The sequence below is a fragment of the Toxotes jaculatrix genome, chromosome 23, assembly GCF_017976425.1.
Source record: "Toxotes jaculatrix isolate fToxJac2 chromosome 23, fToxJac2.pri, whole genome shotgun sequence".
In the NCBI taxonomy this organism is placed as follows: domain Eukaryota; kingdom Metazoa; phylum Chordata; class Actinopteri; family Toxotidae; genus Toxotes; species Toxotes jaculatrix.
This window is the reverse complement of record NC_054416.1, coordinates 9,896,901-9,914,230: the sequence shown is the minus strand read 5'-3', so window position 1 is coordinate 9,914,230 and position 17,330 is coordinate 9,896,901. Positions and strand designations below refer to the sequence as shown.

At 40.4% G+C, this 17,330-nt stretch overlaps 1 protein-coding gene across 1 annotated transcript in view; it reads left to right on the top strand.

Moving 5' to 3' along the window:
* Positions 1 to 3,903: 3,903 nt before the first annotated feature.
* Positions 3,904 to 17,330, top strand: part of LOC121176805 (pyruvate carboxylase, mitochondrial-like) — a 253,601-nt gene continuing 240,174 nt past the window's right edge. The window contains exons 1-4 of the mRNA XM_041030884.1: positions 3,904 to 4,394; positions 13,092 to 13,228; positions 15,979 to 16,072; positions 16,676 to 16,766. Of these exons, the coding sequence (XP_040886818.1) occupies positions 4,393 to 4,394; positions 13,092 to 13,228; positions 15,979 to 16,072; positions 16,676 to 16,766 (324 nt within the window). The 5' untranslated portion in view covers positions 3,904 to 4,392. The remainder of the gene's footprint in view (positions 4,395 to 13,091; positions 13,229 to 15,978; positions 16,073 to 16,675; positions 16,767 to 17,330) is intronic.

The window sequence follows — 17,330 nt, the reverse complement described above, 5'->3', positions numbered from 1 at the left end:
TTTGACTGGGTGATTTTATGCATCTTGCGTATGTGCATGCATGTGCGAGCATCATGTGTTTATCTCTGTATGTGTGTGTCCCTGATAAAATTTAACAACAGCCTTTAAAATGGTTCCTCCCCCTGGAACAGTCCCTCCCCCTGACAAAAGTCCACTGTGTCTAGCACAGTTTCTCTGCCCTCCTTTCTCTGTCTGATGTGTGTTTTTTTTTCTCAGATCCCGAACACAGCACCTTGCACCTCTGTTTAGAATGAGAGCTGTTTGGACCAGCTCTGCTTCTAAAGGAGTTAGTAAATGTACTCCACCAGTGTCACATTTGTCCTCTTTACTTGTTCCTGTGCACAAATCCTCCTGTACAAACAAACTGTTTTTACATCCCAGAACTTTGAGAAGCTCTGTCTTATTAAACAGCTTTATGTTACAGCGTGGGGACTGGCCGGGGCTTTACTGAAGTCAAGTCTTTGTCCTCACTGTCGTTTTTCATTTTACTCTGAGCAGGGAGAAATCAGAGATGCAGCAGCAACCAGCAACAGTCCACATAGTTGCCCTTTTTTTTCTTTTAGAGAGAGAGAGCACAACCACTTAGATAAAGGGGTAGAGGTTGACCAGACCAATGGGGAGAGGGGAGGGGAGGGAGGAATGGGGAGAGAATAAACAGAGAACTTACTGAGCAGTGGCCATGCACCTATTCATGGCAAGCAGCTCTTTGCCAGTCGGCTGAGCTCATGCCCCCACCACGGCCCATCCCCTTTTTCTCTCATTTCCTTTTTTTCCCAGGCCAGAGAGGCACCAGTAAACAAAAACAGGTTTTTCAGTCATTTCACTGTTGTGACAGTGGCATAAAATAAAATAAAATAAAAGGCATTCTATTCTATTCTATTCTATTCTATTCTATTCTATAAAGCATAGGAAAGCCTTACCAGTAAAACTACAGCACTTTTATTGTCTTGCTCAGAAATGATGGTGACACTAATTGTGCCAATCAGGAATAACCAATAACCACTTGAGTAAAATCAAATAATATAATCAATAGATTGTTGAAGCAAGGCAGCATATGATTGACTCATTCATACATTGATACATTCATATCCAGCACATTATCTCACTCCTTTCAGAAAACTCAGACTTCAGTAAAAGCAGACTGCATGTACATACAATAGCACTGTTATGTCTTTATCTCACTGAGAGGTAAGACCATGTATAAACTGCTCTGTGCCAAATCACTGTCATTTAGGGACACTTAAAAAATGGCTCACTACATTTTCCCTTTTATAGGATAGAACTAAGTGTTTCCCTCTCTTCCTCATCCCCAGAAAAACAAAGTTTTCAGTTGTGAAAACTTTAAATCTTAAGATTTTATCACTTGGAGGCAGGCTGCTGTCGTTGACACAGTTGGAGGTTGGGCTCGGTTATGTAATCGTTGGCACAGACATTATTATGGAAAAACTGGAAACTTTAAGGTTTTATTCACTGTCCCTCAGTCGCCTCTAGCACTTTAAATAGTGTGATGGAGAAAGTGTCTGAAAAAGCTTCACATAGCTTATTACCATTAGTAGCTGCACTCATTGAAAGTAAAGATTAGCCAGAGCACGTACTAGCCTCTTAGCCGACTTCGTTATTCATGCTTTAAGATAAATGCTTGCTTTAATCACAGCAAACAGGAGATGTCTTTTTCATTCATAAACAGGAAGAAAAACTAAATTAGCACATTAGAATTCAGTGTTGTAGGTATATGCTGTGCTACTGGGCCCTGGGAGGGTGAAAGGTCACATGGATGATAAACATTTCTCCACTCACTCTCTGACATTTGTGCACCCTTTCAACTTCACAAGCAGACAATAGAATTAATATTGAGAGTCTGTTGAGCAGAGAGGGAGCCCCATAAAAAATTCTTTTAGCGAGGGGCCGGTGTGTCCTAGCTACACCAGAGCTGGTGATGTAACACTCAGGCACGCTGTGGTTGGCCCACTTGGCTTGTCTGAGAGGACCGGCTCTGCTTCTAAAGGAGGTATGTGAGAAATTATGAGAGTATGGTGTTAATCACAGCCTTTAAGAGACTGCCTGAGGACAGGGAGAGACAGAGGGTAAGGTTCAGTGTTCAGTGGGAGAAGTAACGTGAGGTAAACAGAGATAAACCAGGTCAAAGCAAAGACAAATTTTAGATAACTAGATCATTTGAACTGATTAGGAATCTCAATCCTACAGAAACTAAGATTATATGTGAGTGTCTTTATATTGTTTCTGATTGATTGGCAAACTCCTTTGAACACAGAATTGATTGGCACATATTTTTTGTCCCCTGCCATAATCCTGAGCTTAGTTTGAATGCGTCCTCTGAGGAATGTCATTTACACAGACTCTGTTATCTGGAACCGATAAGACAACAAACAAGAGTTGAGAAACAATCATGTGTGTAACTGTGTTGAGAGTCTGTGCGTGATTGCGTCAGTGTGTGACTGAACTTCTGTCCTTACATCATTTCATGTAAATGTAGATAGGTGAACAAAATCCAAAGTTGAGACATTTGGCTTTGCAAATGTTCTGATTTCCAACTTTGGGAGACCACTGAAAACATTTCTTTCTGACTTAACTGGCTATTATAATGAAAATGTCACAGAAGTAATTAGGTTTAGTGTGTTTCCGCTTTAAATTAGGGTAGGATCAAGTGCATTTACAGTTTAGATTATTAGATTAAGGAGGAGATGAATGACGCTTTAATGTTATGTCCTCCCAATTTTGTCTGTGTGTATTGTGTGGTTTTTGAGATAAAAGCATAGTGTTCTATTGTCTGCTTCACAAAGCAGGGCTACAAAGAACCATTTCAAGAGCCTGTAATCAAATCCTGTTCTTTTCAGCTGTTTCCTCCTCAAGAGATGAGATTTCTTTCTTTTTCTTTTCACCACATTTACCAGTACTCACTTTTCCTCTCTTTTCTTCTCCCTTTCTTCTCTTCGAGTTTTCTGTTCTGTTATTGTTTGCCCTGCGTAATCTAGAATAATTTAAAATTAATACTATTTACTCTGATAATGATTAACATAGCCATGATTTCAGAAGTCAGCATTGAGAAATTAAATCAGTTTAAACCAATGATAAAGGCCCCGCCCAATGCAGTTTTCATATCCACATGAAATTTTAAGTCACACAAAAACTTGTTTTGCACATTTGAACACCTTTCCATTACCTAGGTATGGTAGGTAGGTATGAAATTTGATGCTGAATGAGGGTGAACAAGACAACATTCCTAAGCAGTTATTTGAATTTAGTTAGCTCTGTTTTAAGAGTTTTAGGATTTGCTAAATAATTTTGTTACACATTTACACATTATTATATTTGAATTTTTCCTCTAACGCCATTTTGACACGCAGCATGAAAATAGCATGAAAATAGGTGTAGATATTAAAATGAATGGTGGCTGAATTCCACTTGGCAGCTTTGGTTTCTGTGTCCTGGTTTTATGCATTCTCGCTCACTGTCACGCTATAAGTGGGACACTAAAGCTGAAAGGAGTCATCATTAATATTATTATTATCAGCTGTGCTTTTCCTGCTTTCACAAGTCAAACCGTCTCCTGCCTATTTTGTAATAAGTGGTAACAAGGAAATACAGCACTTTAATAGGCTTGTGGAGTTTTGCAGCAGTGCCGAAAATTGGTTTTCTTTCATAACTTAAATCATCCTCTCCATTACTCTGTCATGCTAAACAGTACGTCTCATTATTTCGTTTTTTTTTTAATTGTAACTAATCCTTGTAACGTGACGAACGATTTAGTCTCGAGCTCTTTAAATGGTGCCGCTCGCTGCGTGCTGTCATGCCCTCTTCTGTGATTGGCTGAGAGCAGTGAATGGGGGGGGGGGTGTCTGGTTACGTCATGTCAAAGAGAGGGATGAAAGCTTAGCTAGAAGGAGAGAGAGAGAGATGAAGAGAGAGATTAACAGGAGTAGGAGACAGGCGCAGTAGCAGACTCCTATATCCGCCACACGGAGACGGACGGTGCCAGCTGCTAGCTACGTTAGCCACAGTTGACAGTTAGCAACTAGCTTAAGAGTCGTAGCACCTTTGCTGCACAAGAGGGACTGAGCAAGAGTGTGTTTGTGCGTGTGACAGCGTGTGTGTCGAGGCTTTGAGCACACGCTCGCCCGTCCTGAAGTCACTCCGTGTGTCTGTGTGTGAGTGTGCGCGCGCACGAGAGTGTGTGTGTACATATAACCCCCCCCCTATCTCCCTCTTCCGATCAGCAGCAGCAGCGTGTCTGTGATTGTGTGTGTGAGGTTAGCAAGCAAAGAGGCAAACTCACACACATAAACACACTCTTGATAGTCGACTGTTTACACTCGGTGTCCGGTTACTTGACAGCGGAGTCGCAGCATTTACTGATCCCGACACAGCACCAGCATGTGAGTACTGATGGGCAACGTGGGTGTGTGTGCGAATGAGTGAGTCCTATATGTGTGTGTGGGGGTGTCATTGAGAGCATTTTTCCTTAAGACAAGCCATACTTGTTCTTCCTGATTGTCTCAATGGCTGTATGGGTAGCATTACTTGCATGTGTCTTACTAGCAGTCTTACGGTAACTGGTATTAAGTGTAGGGAGTCCAGCTGTCACAGCTGCACAGTTGCCACATTAAGACATTTGGAAGTGTATTTACCACAACCAGACTGTGCATGGAAAACTTCATCAAAAAGTAAACAGTGGCTTATTTACTTAGCTTGCTTCAGGCTTGGTTCTGTCATGGCTAACTCTTGACTCCTTTTAGCTAAAATGTGCACACCAGAACTTAAACTCCTCAGGGCAGCGCTTACCACAGTGGGGTCAAAGGGTTCTAATGTTGTTGCAGGAGATCCCTTGCAAGTTAGGAGTTTTTCACATGGACTTTTGTGTTATCGTGCATTGGCACTGTAAGAAAACATGCAGACTGCTCCAGTCACAGGTTATCCAGTGTGATTTCACACCTACAGAATGCACAGTGAGGGGAAATAAGAGGTTAGTGAGTGAGGACTCCTTTACTAGATGGAGGTATTTCTAAACGTAGGAGGCAGATTTCCTCTTGTGCTTTTGGGAAAGGGAATAAATGTCTGTTTGCATGCTGAAACTTGTAGATTGCATAACATAGTTGTTTGCTTGTAAGCTGCACATCAGAGGAGCTTGTGATGGTGTGTGTGTGATGACCTGATTTTTCTCACAGACTGTCTGTGTTGCAGATATTTGCTCCCTGATCTTTCACCTTTGAACCCAAGCATGTGTATCTGTTGAGTCAGAATCATTCGACAGTACAGTTTGTTCATCATTAAAGTAACCTTTACTCTGCTTCAAACAGTGGTACATGCAGAATGGCTGTACCATCCCAGATGCCAAGGCAGGGCAGTAGGAGTTGTGTGATGATTAAACTAAGGACAGTTGTAGTTTATCCTTTGGCAGAGGTGTGATCAGATGCAGAAAGAAAACAGCAGTTGTCAGTCGTAGTAGCTTTTTGTCTTAGGCCTCTTAAAGTGACTGCAGTGGCCTTGTGTTTTTGAGAGATGTGTCATTCACTCATTCCCCATGATGTTGCAGTAATGCCATGCATTATTGTGTCATGACAATGATGCAGAGGTTGTGGTGCTCTCTTTTTCGTGAGCATACAGTCCATGTTGTAACTCTTTAAAGAAGACATTTTATCAATGTTTTTTTTAACACAAAATTTCTTACCTGAATAGGCAAAATTACAACATCGAAAGCCATGAGGTTCTCAGGAAGTCAACTCACAAGGAGTAGCAGTTGGACAGAGAGGACTAGTTGAACTGTTGTGATTGCAACAGAATAAAAAGATAAAAAAAAAAAAGCATCCTGCAAAGTCATTATAGCTCCTCTGAGTTTAGACTGTGTGGTAGGATGCAGAGAGTTCTGGGATGGTCAGAGAGTATTATATTTCCACAGGCAAGGTTTAAATGATGAAGGTTATTTTTGTAATGTCATGTTATAAGCAAGCCATTTAAATCTAATTTCCTGAAGGGCTCAAAATCATTTTGCATTCTTTTTGGTATAAATTAATTGAGAGGCCTAGTTGTAAAAAAGTGAAGGGAGAACATTTTGATCTGAAGTGAAGTGTTTTGCATCAAAAGTGGTACAGGATGTTTCTCAACATTTGCAGTGGCCTTATGTCTGCAATTAAAAAAATGCATGCATCTGTTCTTTTCATGTTATAGTAGTTATGGTTCATGATAGATTGAGCCAACTGTGATTAGCAGGTGGCAGAATCATGAAACGCTGCATGAATGTTTAACAGCATCTGGAATCTGCTTCTACCCTCAAAGTTTAGTGAGGTCAGAGAGGGTCTCGTAACAGGTAGCAGGGTCACTTGTGAAGCTTTCATGCTCTTAGCAGTGCCTAACCCACATTAGCATACTAGAACTATATATATACTCATTTGCGACTTTATTCCTTTATTGCTGCTCCTGTTTCAAGGAAACACAAAATTTTCATATCACAGATGTAAGCTGAAAAAATTCCATGGCCTTGATGGTCTGCAACAGACCATGAAAAAGATGACAAATTAAATAGCTGCCTCTCTTAATCTCTGCTGCAGCTCAGTAAAACATGTGAATGTCTAGGACATCAACATAAACTTACAGAATTAATGAAGAAGTGTGTAAGATGGCTCGTGTTTTTCCAACATATTGTATATTTTAAAGGGCCAACCTGTAGCAGCGGGGGGCTGGAGCATCTTGTTGACACAGCTGGTAAAGAGTGTCAGTAAAAGCCGAGGGCAAAATGCAGCGGATTCATTTGGCTCCAACAAGCCTGTCAATGCACCACAAACTGTGCTTAGTTATATTCTAATAAAACTAGTTTTTACCTTCTCTGACGCTGCTATGTTCCAATGATCATCACCATCAGTGTTCAGTTAGATACAGGGTTAGTGTTGAATTGTGTGAAGTCATTGTAATGTCTGATGTAGATTAAATTCTAGGAAGCTTAATACAACATTAATGCTCAAAGGCTCCTCTCACGGCCGTTGTGCTTCTTGTTCATGTTTTTTCAAAGAGTGTCTCAGATTGCTTGACGATTCAAAGCCATGGTCCCATTTTCAAGCTCAATATTCTAACCTTTATGTCATCTCTAACTACTTCGTAGTCCAGTCACACGCATTTGTGTTTTGTTTAGGCAAACAGACTCAGCCTTGCTAACCTTGTTCCTGCGGTCTGAGCTGGTGTTTCTGTTGGACCTGTGGGACCTTTTGCACCTCATCTTTGACGATTCCTCGCTGTTCTGGCACAGCCAATCTTAAGAGTAACTTTCTTGCAGAAAACCATATATTGTTTTTTGGGTACAAACAGTCTGACTTGCCCTATTTTACTCGGATTATTATTGCATGGTCTTGTAGAGGCTTTGACTAAAGTTATTCTAAATAGAAACTTAAAGAGAATGATATGAGGACACAGGCCGATCTTCACTCTTTGTAATTACCAGTCTAGGTCCCTGTTTGCTTTGTTTACATTTAGATTGAGGAATACATCTTTAATGGAAACTTTACAGAAATGCTCGAGGATGCCCTGATCTATTTTGTTTGAGTTTACACACACACACACACACACACACACACACACACACACACACACACACACACACACACACACACACACACACACACACACACACACACACACACACACGCACACACACAGTCATCCATTCTACCTATCAGGTCAGGAGCAGGTATGGCAGAGGAAGAGACTGCTGAGGTGTAATGAGGGAGGGAGGGAGGGAGGAAGGAAGGGAGTGTGGATGAATGCACACCCATTTTCCATTCTTTGTTGTTCACTCTCCCTCCTCATCTAATGACAGATGACCTTTTTTTTTAGGATTCAGAGAGACTTCACCTTATATCCTCTTTTGTACATTAAGCAATTATGCAGCTGAGTCTGTGTATGAATGGGTGAATTCAGTGTGAATGTGAAAATGTTCCGTTTAAACTTGTTGAAGCCAAACCTTAGTGTCATGTCACATGTTGAGACTAGTGATTGCAGATGGTGAAACGGTTAGCTATTGTTGTGCATTTTCACAGTAATCTGAGGGATGTTTTCTTTTTATGTGTAGCAGGAATGTGCTGAGATTCCTGTACGTCTTCCCTCACATAAAGAGTGTGTTTGATATGTATTACACATAAAGTTAATATCAAAGTGCAGCCCATTTTATGAGTTACCATCTGTATGTCACCTGATGATTCAAACTCCATAACTCATCTGCTTCATTTTATCTACATGAGCAAACTAAATTACTTTTGTTTCATTCGCCTCATCAGACTTAACTGGCAAAGTCTGGCAATGTTTTATGGGAAGGTATTGTTCCAGTTTAGATCTGTACCAAATGTTATGCTAAGCTACTGGGAAATATTCTTAAAATAATCCACAAAACATATGGAATATTTTTATTTATTGTAACATTAGTAGTCATGACTAACATTACACATTATCATATGACAGGGATCAAGGTTAACGTGACAAAGGGAGCCCTGGAAAACAAACGCCACAAAACAAAAGCAGCCTTTGTGATAAATAAACATTTTAGAATAATGTTTTTACATAAGCGGGACACCTTTGTGTGTGTGTGTGTGTGTGTGTGTGTGTGTGTGTGTGTGTGTGTGTGTGTGCAGATGGCCATGTGCTTGTATTTGTTCAGCCAATTAGGGCAAAGTTGATGGTAGTTATGTGTGTTTGTGTGTCACATTATCACCTGATCTGTGTGTCAAAACAGAACAGGACTTTGATCTCTAGGAAGTTAGTGTATGAACCACAAATCACTTCTGTTCTTTTAAAAGCTAACACACAAACACACACACACATACACACGTTATGTTCAGTAGCCTATAACTTTTAATTTTTGATAGAACAGTGATTGATGGATGCATGTGACAGTGCATGTTAGACACGATTCAGTCAGATGGATGTAGACTGAAGTCTGGGAACAGCTTTGGTTATTGAATAACTTTGCTTTACACTTGTGCTTATGCTTGTTTGTGCTTCTTTGTGTGTTTGTGTGTGGTAGGAGGCAGAGACAGAGATTTAGAGACAGGACAACAGAGAGACAGAGAGAGAGAGAGAGAGAGAGACAGGGTCATTGAGGATGTTTGGCATAAAACATCTACATTCCTACATCTACAACTATAATTCAATTCAGTGCTCATTTTGTGTTGCAGCAGTTTGTAAAGAGAACATAGCATTCAGGACTGAGGTGGGGAACAAGGTTGTTTAGTAAAGTTTTATTTGATAGTTTCACTATAATTAGTTTGTAATGAAAACAGTCAGATACTGTGGTTTGTTGCTCCTTGATTTGAATAACAAATTGCTGATAGATGACCACGTCCTGGGCACACAGAAAGCATCAGACATGAATGCCAACAAATGTACATATTGATGCCTGATTGAAAACTTGGGACTAATGAACTTTGTCCTTCTGAGTTGACACTACAGATCTGAACTGTGAGTTTTTGTACCTAAAAGTTGAGACAACGAGGGGTTTCCAACTGGTTTTGAACCTCCAGACTGAATCTTGTGGAAGTAAATGTTGTTACTGAATAACTTCAGCCAGATTTCTGTCCACGGGCCTGAGTTGTATTTGTTGCTGGGGAAGCAGAAGGAGCTATGGTCCTCCCAGTGATTATAGCAACATAACTCTTTGAAAAAAATTAGATGTTTGAGTATCCTGTGGTGTTTTGAAAGAAACTGAGACAAATTAACAATTGAATGGACTTGCTTAAAGTGGAAAAGCCTGTTTATGTCTGAAAGGAGAAGACAACTGCACTATCCCAGTTATTTTCTTAGGCTCAGTGAAGGCCAAAGGTCACATTCCTGTGCGACAGTAGGGACCTTTGAAAGGCTCGTTAAAGTGAAACTTTGCCAGATGGGTCTCGCTTTTACACATCAGACAAATGTCATTTACACATAGAACAATTGTCTCAACAATTCCTTTTCTTATTTGATGAGTTGTGCTAATAGGATTTGTAAAGTGGTGCTCATTCATCACATTAAACAAGTTCTTTATTGTGAAGTAAAAATTCTAAAGTGAGCTTTAAATTTTAAGTGGATTAGTGCGCCAGGCATGTTCAGAATTCACACCTTCAGTGTTATGTCAGCTGCCAGGACTTTAAAGGAGGTTATCACCCTGATCATTATTTCCTCCTTTTCTTATTTTCCTTCTTTCCTTTACATCGTAGGCTGAATAGTGATCCAGAACATTTTTGTCTCTGTTGTATTCGCCGGATCCAGGAAACGAGACAAACCAGCACTATGACGTTAACGAGCCAAAACCAAAATTATCCTAAAGTTGCACTTCTGCAGCTTGAGCGTCTCCACCATTTGACATTCCTCTCATACCACAGCTTATCCTGGAGTTTGCCTCGTTGCATTTTGGCAGTGTGAGTCATGCCACCGGGAAACTACTTTCTGTGGCACATTGTTTTGTTGGCACGATGCTTCTGTGCAGGGACACAGGAAGAATGGAAGGAAGAGGGGAGCCAGCTGCACTGCAAAACTTCAGTGATGTTGTCAAAAAAAGACAGAAATCTTAGAATGACAGAACGACAGAAGAGGATAAGATTCTAACCATTGCTTATTTGTGGTGTATTTCCTATTTAGGACATAGCATCAGCAACAGAGCTCCAAACAAGTATTAAGAACAGTGGTTTGTGAGACACAGGGTGCTGTTTTTCAGTCATCAAATCAATGGTTATTTTGAATGATAACCCAGCACATGGCTGTAGCATCATTGGCTGTAGCATCATCAGCGTGCAGTCTTTCAGGTCACCAAGTTTTTCTACGCTGTGAGCCACAGTGTCTGGAAGATTTCCAGTTTTTAAGAGATCAAAGAGCATTTTAGATAATATGCCATTTCATAAATTAACCATCTTTAGGCTGCGGGCTGGTAATATTTGAATACATCTCATTTTGTGTTCTTAAATCAATGCACGGTGGTCTTGTGATCGTTTGTCACGGGTCGTGTTTCTACCTAATGTCACCTTTAAAGAGGGAAAAAAAACAGCTTCTACTTCAGACTTCAGACTGCAGCAGTTTGGCTTTGAATGTGATTTAATATCTTCACAGGCTGTTACAGCTGAGTGGAATTGGTGGGTAATACCTCTGTCTCTGTTCACATTGCTAATATTACATGTATATATATATTTTTTTATCAGACCGTATCATCTCACCTTACTCTAGAATAAACATACTTCTCTGGTGAGAAGTTGTAATGCAGCAGCGTTGCAGAGAAAAGATAAATGCAGGATGCAGATAATATTTGGCGTGTTTTTGTCTGTCTGTGGCATTTCCCTGTCTCTGACCGATCTGCTGTCTCTCTCCCTGTCGTATTCAGGCCTTGAGAAACAGTATCTGTCTCATGCTGTGATGCTGTTGCTCTTGTGGAAAGTGTACAGTTTCAGTCTGAGCTCACACTGCATGCTGCCCTCAGGCAGTCTTCAAGCCATTTGTCTTCTAAAAGCGTTCATTCATTGGTTCTTGAAGTAATTATTCATAGTTAATTCTTAATTCATTGGGCCATTTACCAAGGTGATTTGTCACATATAATTACACATAGCATCATCAGTCTAGAATTTAAAAAGCTCTTAATGGAAAATAATTTTTTTGAAGCATATTAAACCATCTCGATTGGTGATATATGTTTTTTTTTTAATACATAGTTTTAAATTTCAGGGACAGGTAGTGGCTGTTTGGTACATTGCTGTTGTTTGACCACAGTGTGGCAGCAGAGGACTGTCAGTGAGGTGTAGCTTTTGCAGTCAGACCAGGAAGAAGCTTCCACCTCTGTTGTCTTGTGTACACTAGCAAACTGTTGTTTCCACTCTACTGTATGAGCCACTTATCATCTAGTATCATCTAGGAGGTAGTTCTGCAACTTACTATGTGTGTGTGTTTGCATGTGTTAATGTTTGTGTATTCCTTTGTGTAACTGTTCCATGTGGCATTCACATGTAGTACTGTAATACGTTTATCTTTGTGTAATTTCAGTAATTGTATGAATTTAGGGGATTACTGATTGCAGATGCAGCCATCCTAGTTGTAGGTGCGATGGATGTTTTGTTTCTCTGCGTGCGTTTTGTTCTCTGAAGACATTGACTTTATCATGTGATGTTCAGATGGCCATTTTGTTTGAGTGTAGTCCTTAAACCAAGTGATGATGGGGAGAGTTTGTGCAGTTTAGTCATGTATTATGTATCTGAAACTTTTTATGGGTAGCAAAAATATAATTAGTGCCTTCATTTTACTGTTGTAATTTGGGAAAAATACACCACAAACACACCAGCAACTTGTCTTTAATTAGACACACCTGCAGCTGATTGAACACTGGTAAACAGAGCAGCAGCTGACTGTCATCCTAGCTCCCACTCTCCTTTTATGGAAATGTAACACTGATTTCTTGGAATGAGTGTAAGAATAAGACTTTAAATCATCGATCAAGACTTTTATCCATACTTTTTATTAGTTTGCCTAACATTGTCCCACACACTCAGCACAATAAAAGACAAAGAGATCCCTTAAATCATCCAATGAGCAGCTTATGTGTCTTAATGGGTTTGTTTTACCATAGACTAGTCATATATGTACAGTATTTTTCTATATCCCCAGCCATATTATAAGGAAACCAGCAATGACAGATCTTTTCACAAACTTAGCATAGCAGCAGAAGTCAGGGCTACAGGCCCCATATCATTCATACATAATGCAGCTTTTTCTTCTTGGGTACTGGATCAGTTCAGGATTCCTTCTAAACATCAGTATAAGGCCAATTAAAAATTTTCGGAGGAAAATACCACACGTACGTCTGAAAGGCACACACAACCCTCGGCAACATCTTAATGGGGCCGGGTGAATTAGCAGATTTAATCTCTCTAAACAGAGGCTCACACCTCTTGTTTAACCATTTTCAAAGCAATGTCATCCTTTTATCATTTTCCTTCAAGCATCTCTTTTTTTTTTTTTCACCTGAGAAACTGAACTTAGTAAATGGCTACTGATGTGATGACTTATTGCTGTTAGGTCAGGTTTTAAGTGTACAGAGACATGGTTTGTGTACATTAAACAGTTTTTCCTCTTTCTTCCAGGATGTTGAGGTACGCTGCGGTCCAAGGCAGCCTCAGCCTGTTGGCTGTCAGGCGGGTGTGTCTTCTCTCCCGCTTTGCCCACTCTGCTCCACAGAGCGAGTATCGACCAATCAAGAAAGTCATGGTGGCCAACAGAGGTAAGACCCCCCCCCCCCACACACACACACACCCACACACACACACACACACACACACACACACACACACACACACACACACCTCCCTCACATCTGCATCCTAACATTACTAATCCACCACTGAAGAAGACAAGCAATTCAGATGGTACCACTAAATTAAATACAGTTTAATCCTGTTTCATGTATAATTTAAGGAAAAAAGTTATGACATTTATAATATTCCTGAGGCAAAAGAACAGACTCTTAATTTTTAATAGCCACCATTTAGTTTGCCTTGGCACATGCTAATATTTAAGCACACATTGTATGTGGGTGGGAGCACCAGCTAACGTTGTTTGCTTTAACCCAAAAGCAGTGAATTTCTTTAAACATTAGAAACAGAGGTGGAACTGCTACCACGGCCCTCACTGTACACCAGGAAGTTAAAGAGTATGTGTATGAAATCGAATTTTGTGCTCCGCCTAATGTCACACAGGTATTTATTTAAATATTATTGATGATGACAGCTAAAATAAAATCCGTAAAAAGTCTGTACATTCCCTGGAATCTAAGTGAAACATGTTTTATGTAGCGTAAAATATACAGTAAATTTTTTTTCTTTCCACAAAACACAGTGGAACCACCAGTAGGCACAAAATTATTTATTCATTCCTTTCTAAGCTGCTAGAAATCACCATAAGTGGGGTCTGGAATGGAAATATAATTATAGAGAAGCCCAGAATTTTCTAAACACTAAACAGTCACCAGTATGGTTGTTACACGCGGCGTAAACATCACTGACATGCTCTGGTAATACTTATAATCACCAGACCCCCCTCCTGTTAATGCTGATGCTGTCCAGCGAGGCCATCAGTGTGCAATTAGACCGACTCTGTCAGGTGACGTGCAGGGTTTGAGTGACAAATAAATGTGTTCATGCATTTTATTCTAATTGCTTTTCAGAGCTCTCCATCATATTCAGTCCTGTGGAAAAATTTAAAAGGCTTGATTTGATTCAGTGTTTCATTATTTCAGATTGATTGGCGCGTGGGTTTCCAATATGATTCCAGTTCTGGGCGTCGCATACAACATACGTTTGCGTGGAGCGTGCATACATTCATGTCTGCCCTCCCATAGATTCTCTATTGAAATGCTTTAATCCATTAATTTGATTCAGGTTGACTGTGGTCTCCGGCTCACACTGACACACTCACTCTCTCACACAGCAGCACTTACTGTCAGTCTCTCTCCTTTACATCAGCGTGACGCGATATCAACAACACATTAGATCACACTCATCTCACAGGAGCGCACCAGACCGTGCTCAGCTTTAGTGTGTGTGTGTGTGTGTGTGTGTGTGTGTGTGTGTGTGTGTGTGTGAGATGAAAAGAGAGACTGGACCATCATATCATATCTGCACAGATTCCACTTCACCAAGCACATCTCCTCTCTGCCATTGCTTCTCTGCTCGTTCACTAATATTCTCCCCTTTAGGCCCTGCTCTCCTCTTTCTCTCCTACCTCGTCTCCTCTCTCCTCATCTGCTATCCTCTGTCCCTTTCCACACTCCCTGTCTTTTTCAGCACTTGTCAGATGTGATTTTGCTCTGGGCGACTTGCTGTCTTCCTTTTTGCCTCCCGTGACTTTGCTCCCCTTTGCTCTCCTGTTTTCATTCCTTACTTCATTGCCCTCCTTTTTTTCCCCTCCCTCTACTACTATTCTCGTCTCCTCTCCACTTATTTGTCACTTTGTTAAACTTGCCAAACTGTGTTTCTTTTGGTACCTCAGTTCTTTAAAACTTCCACATAGGTCCTCTGTCTTGTCCTTTTTCTCTTTTTGCATTGTTCTTTTCTAAACTTTCAGAAATTTTCTGACCTTACATTCTCCAGATTTCTCACCTTAAATAAATTACATTTCAGCTGTCTGACTTTTCATACCATTTCTTCTTCTCCTGTCTGTCTTCTCTCATATTTTCATCCTATTTATGTTCCTACTGTTCTTCTCCAGAGTTCACTTTCTTTCTTGCTCGTTTTCTTTTTCCGTGTTTCTTTTTTTTTCTAATGCTCCTCAAATGTTTGAACACTGTCCTCCGCTTCAAGCAAGAACAACACATCTTGCTAGTTTTCAGTGACTAAACTTTTTTTTCTCCCCCAAACTGTGTGCTGATTGAAAAACAACTATTTGGCTCTTGTGACAGCAAGATAAAAGGTGCAGGCAGTGTTTTGCTTGTCTAAAACTGAGATTTTACTCTCAGTGTTCTCAAACTTTATAAAAAACAGTAGACCTGTTGCTGTGTCTGTTGGTATTTTTGCACAGAGTGATGAAGTACGCTGACTGGATTCATCTTTTTCACATTGTGTGGCATAAAAAATTCAAAGTTTATTTTATTCTCTCAGCGGAGGCATTACTTGCAAACTAGAGCCAGTGCTACAGGATGTTGATAAAATCATGTAAAGTCTGTGTTCATGGAAAATAGATGATGAAAGAGAACTACAACCTCCCACTACACACACACACACACTCACACACACACATACACACACACACACACACACACGCACACGCACACATACACACAATCTGCTAAACAGTGGATCACAAACGAAGATGTTTAAATAATGAAGGGAATAAAAGTGATGGAGAGGAAGAACATCATCTAGGAAGGAAGGGAAAGAAGGGAAATTAGTGGGCAAAGCAAAACACACACAGTGTAGCTGCTAATTGAATAAACCGCCTCCTCCGTTCCTCTCATGTCTTCTTCTTGTCTTCCAGGTGAGATAGCTATCCGCGTGTTCAGAGCCTGCACTGAACTGGGAATTCGAACTGTGGCCGTCTACTCCGAGCAAGACACTGGACAGATGCACAGGTAATAATCTGCATCCACATTAAAGCCGAACAGGCCTGCGGTGGTTTAAGTAAAGGAAGCGTAGCAGGCAGATGTCTTGCTAAACTGCTGGGCAGCCACTGCTGGGTATTGACCACAAACTGCTTACAGTTGATTAGAGCCAGCAGCAATTAAAGGAAGCTGGGGAGCATTTTTCTGCTCTCCAGTGCCGGGCCCAGTCTTTGTTTTGTGGTTGGTATTAAGTGGGACACATAAGTATAATTGTATTGACATTACAAACAGTCAGGTAATCACACTGCTTAGTTCACATACACAAACATCCTAATCTGCTCCACTCTGAGCCTTTGCTCTGACTTCCTAATGTGTTTATTTTTTAAAATGTGTTTCACTGACTAATACATCTTGTTATAGGCTTTTAATTCCATCCATTGCTTCTGTCTCCTTCCTCATTCCTTCTTTTCCCTTTTTTACTGCCTTCATCTAATTTTCTTTCTCTCTCGTTCTTCACGTATAACATAAAACCTATAAAAGGCTGATTGGAGTGATCATTTTGCTGAACGTGGAAATGCTGCCGTGTTGGCCTCCGTCCAACCATCTAATGTAAATCCTTTACACTTGTCACAGGCAGAAGGCCGATGAGGCTTACCTGATTGGAAAGGGCCTGCCACCTGTCGCTGCATACCTGCACATTCCTGACATCATCAAAGTAGCCAAGGTAAAGAGCATTCACCACGAGACTCTATGAAAGACGGTACTTAAGAAACACTCTTGTTGTTTGTTGGTTCACTTGTTTCAAGGGAAATTTAACTTGCTGTGTTTAATACTGAAGTACTCAGGGAATTTATTATCATGTGCATTAAAATGCCGCCAGTCCATTTCCAAACAATAAAAAGCTTGTGCCCTTGCTCCTGTCTGGAAAATAGATACACAGACATGTATATATCCATTCATGATAGCAGCTTGCAGTGTGTCCTCATACAGCGGCTCCATCTTACACTGATTAACGGTGCAAATAGGACAGACTTTGGTGAAGAACAGTGTCTGTTAGTGTTAAAAAAAACTTAACTAAGCTAAAATAAGCTATCTCATTTAGCTCGAAGGCTTTTACTTTGAAGTAGTTGTAGGAAGTCTTTAATTAGCATTAAAGGAACCATTCAACATTTGCATGTTTACTTTCTTTCTGGGAGTGAAATGAGGAGATTTTAGATCTGTAAAGGGCTGAAGATGGAAGGCAGTTAGCTTAGCTTGGCATAAAGAGTGGAATCAGTGGTGAACAGTT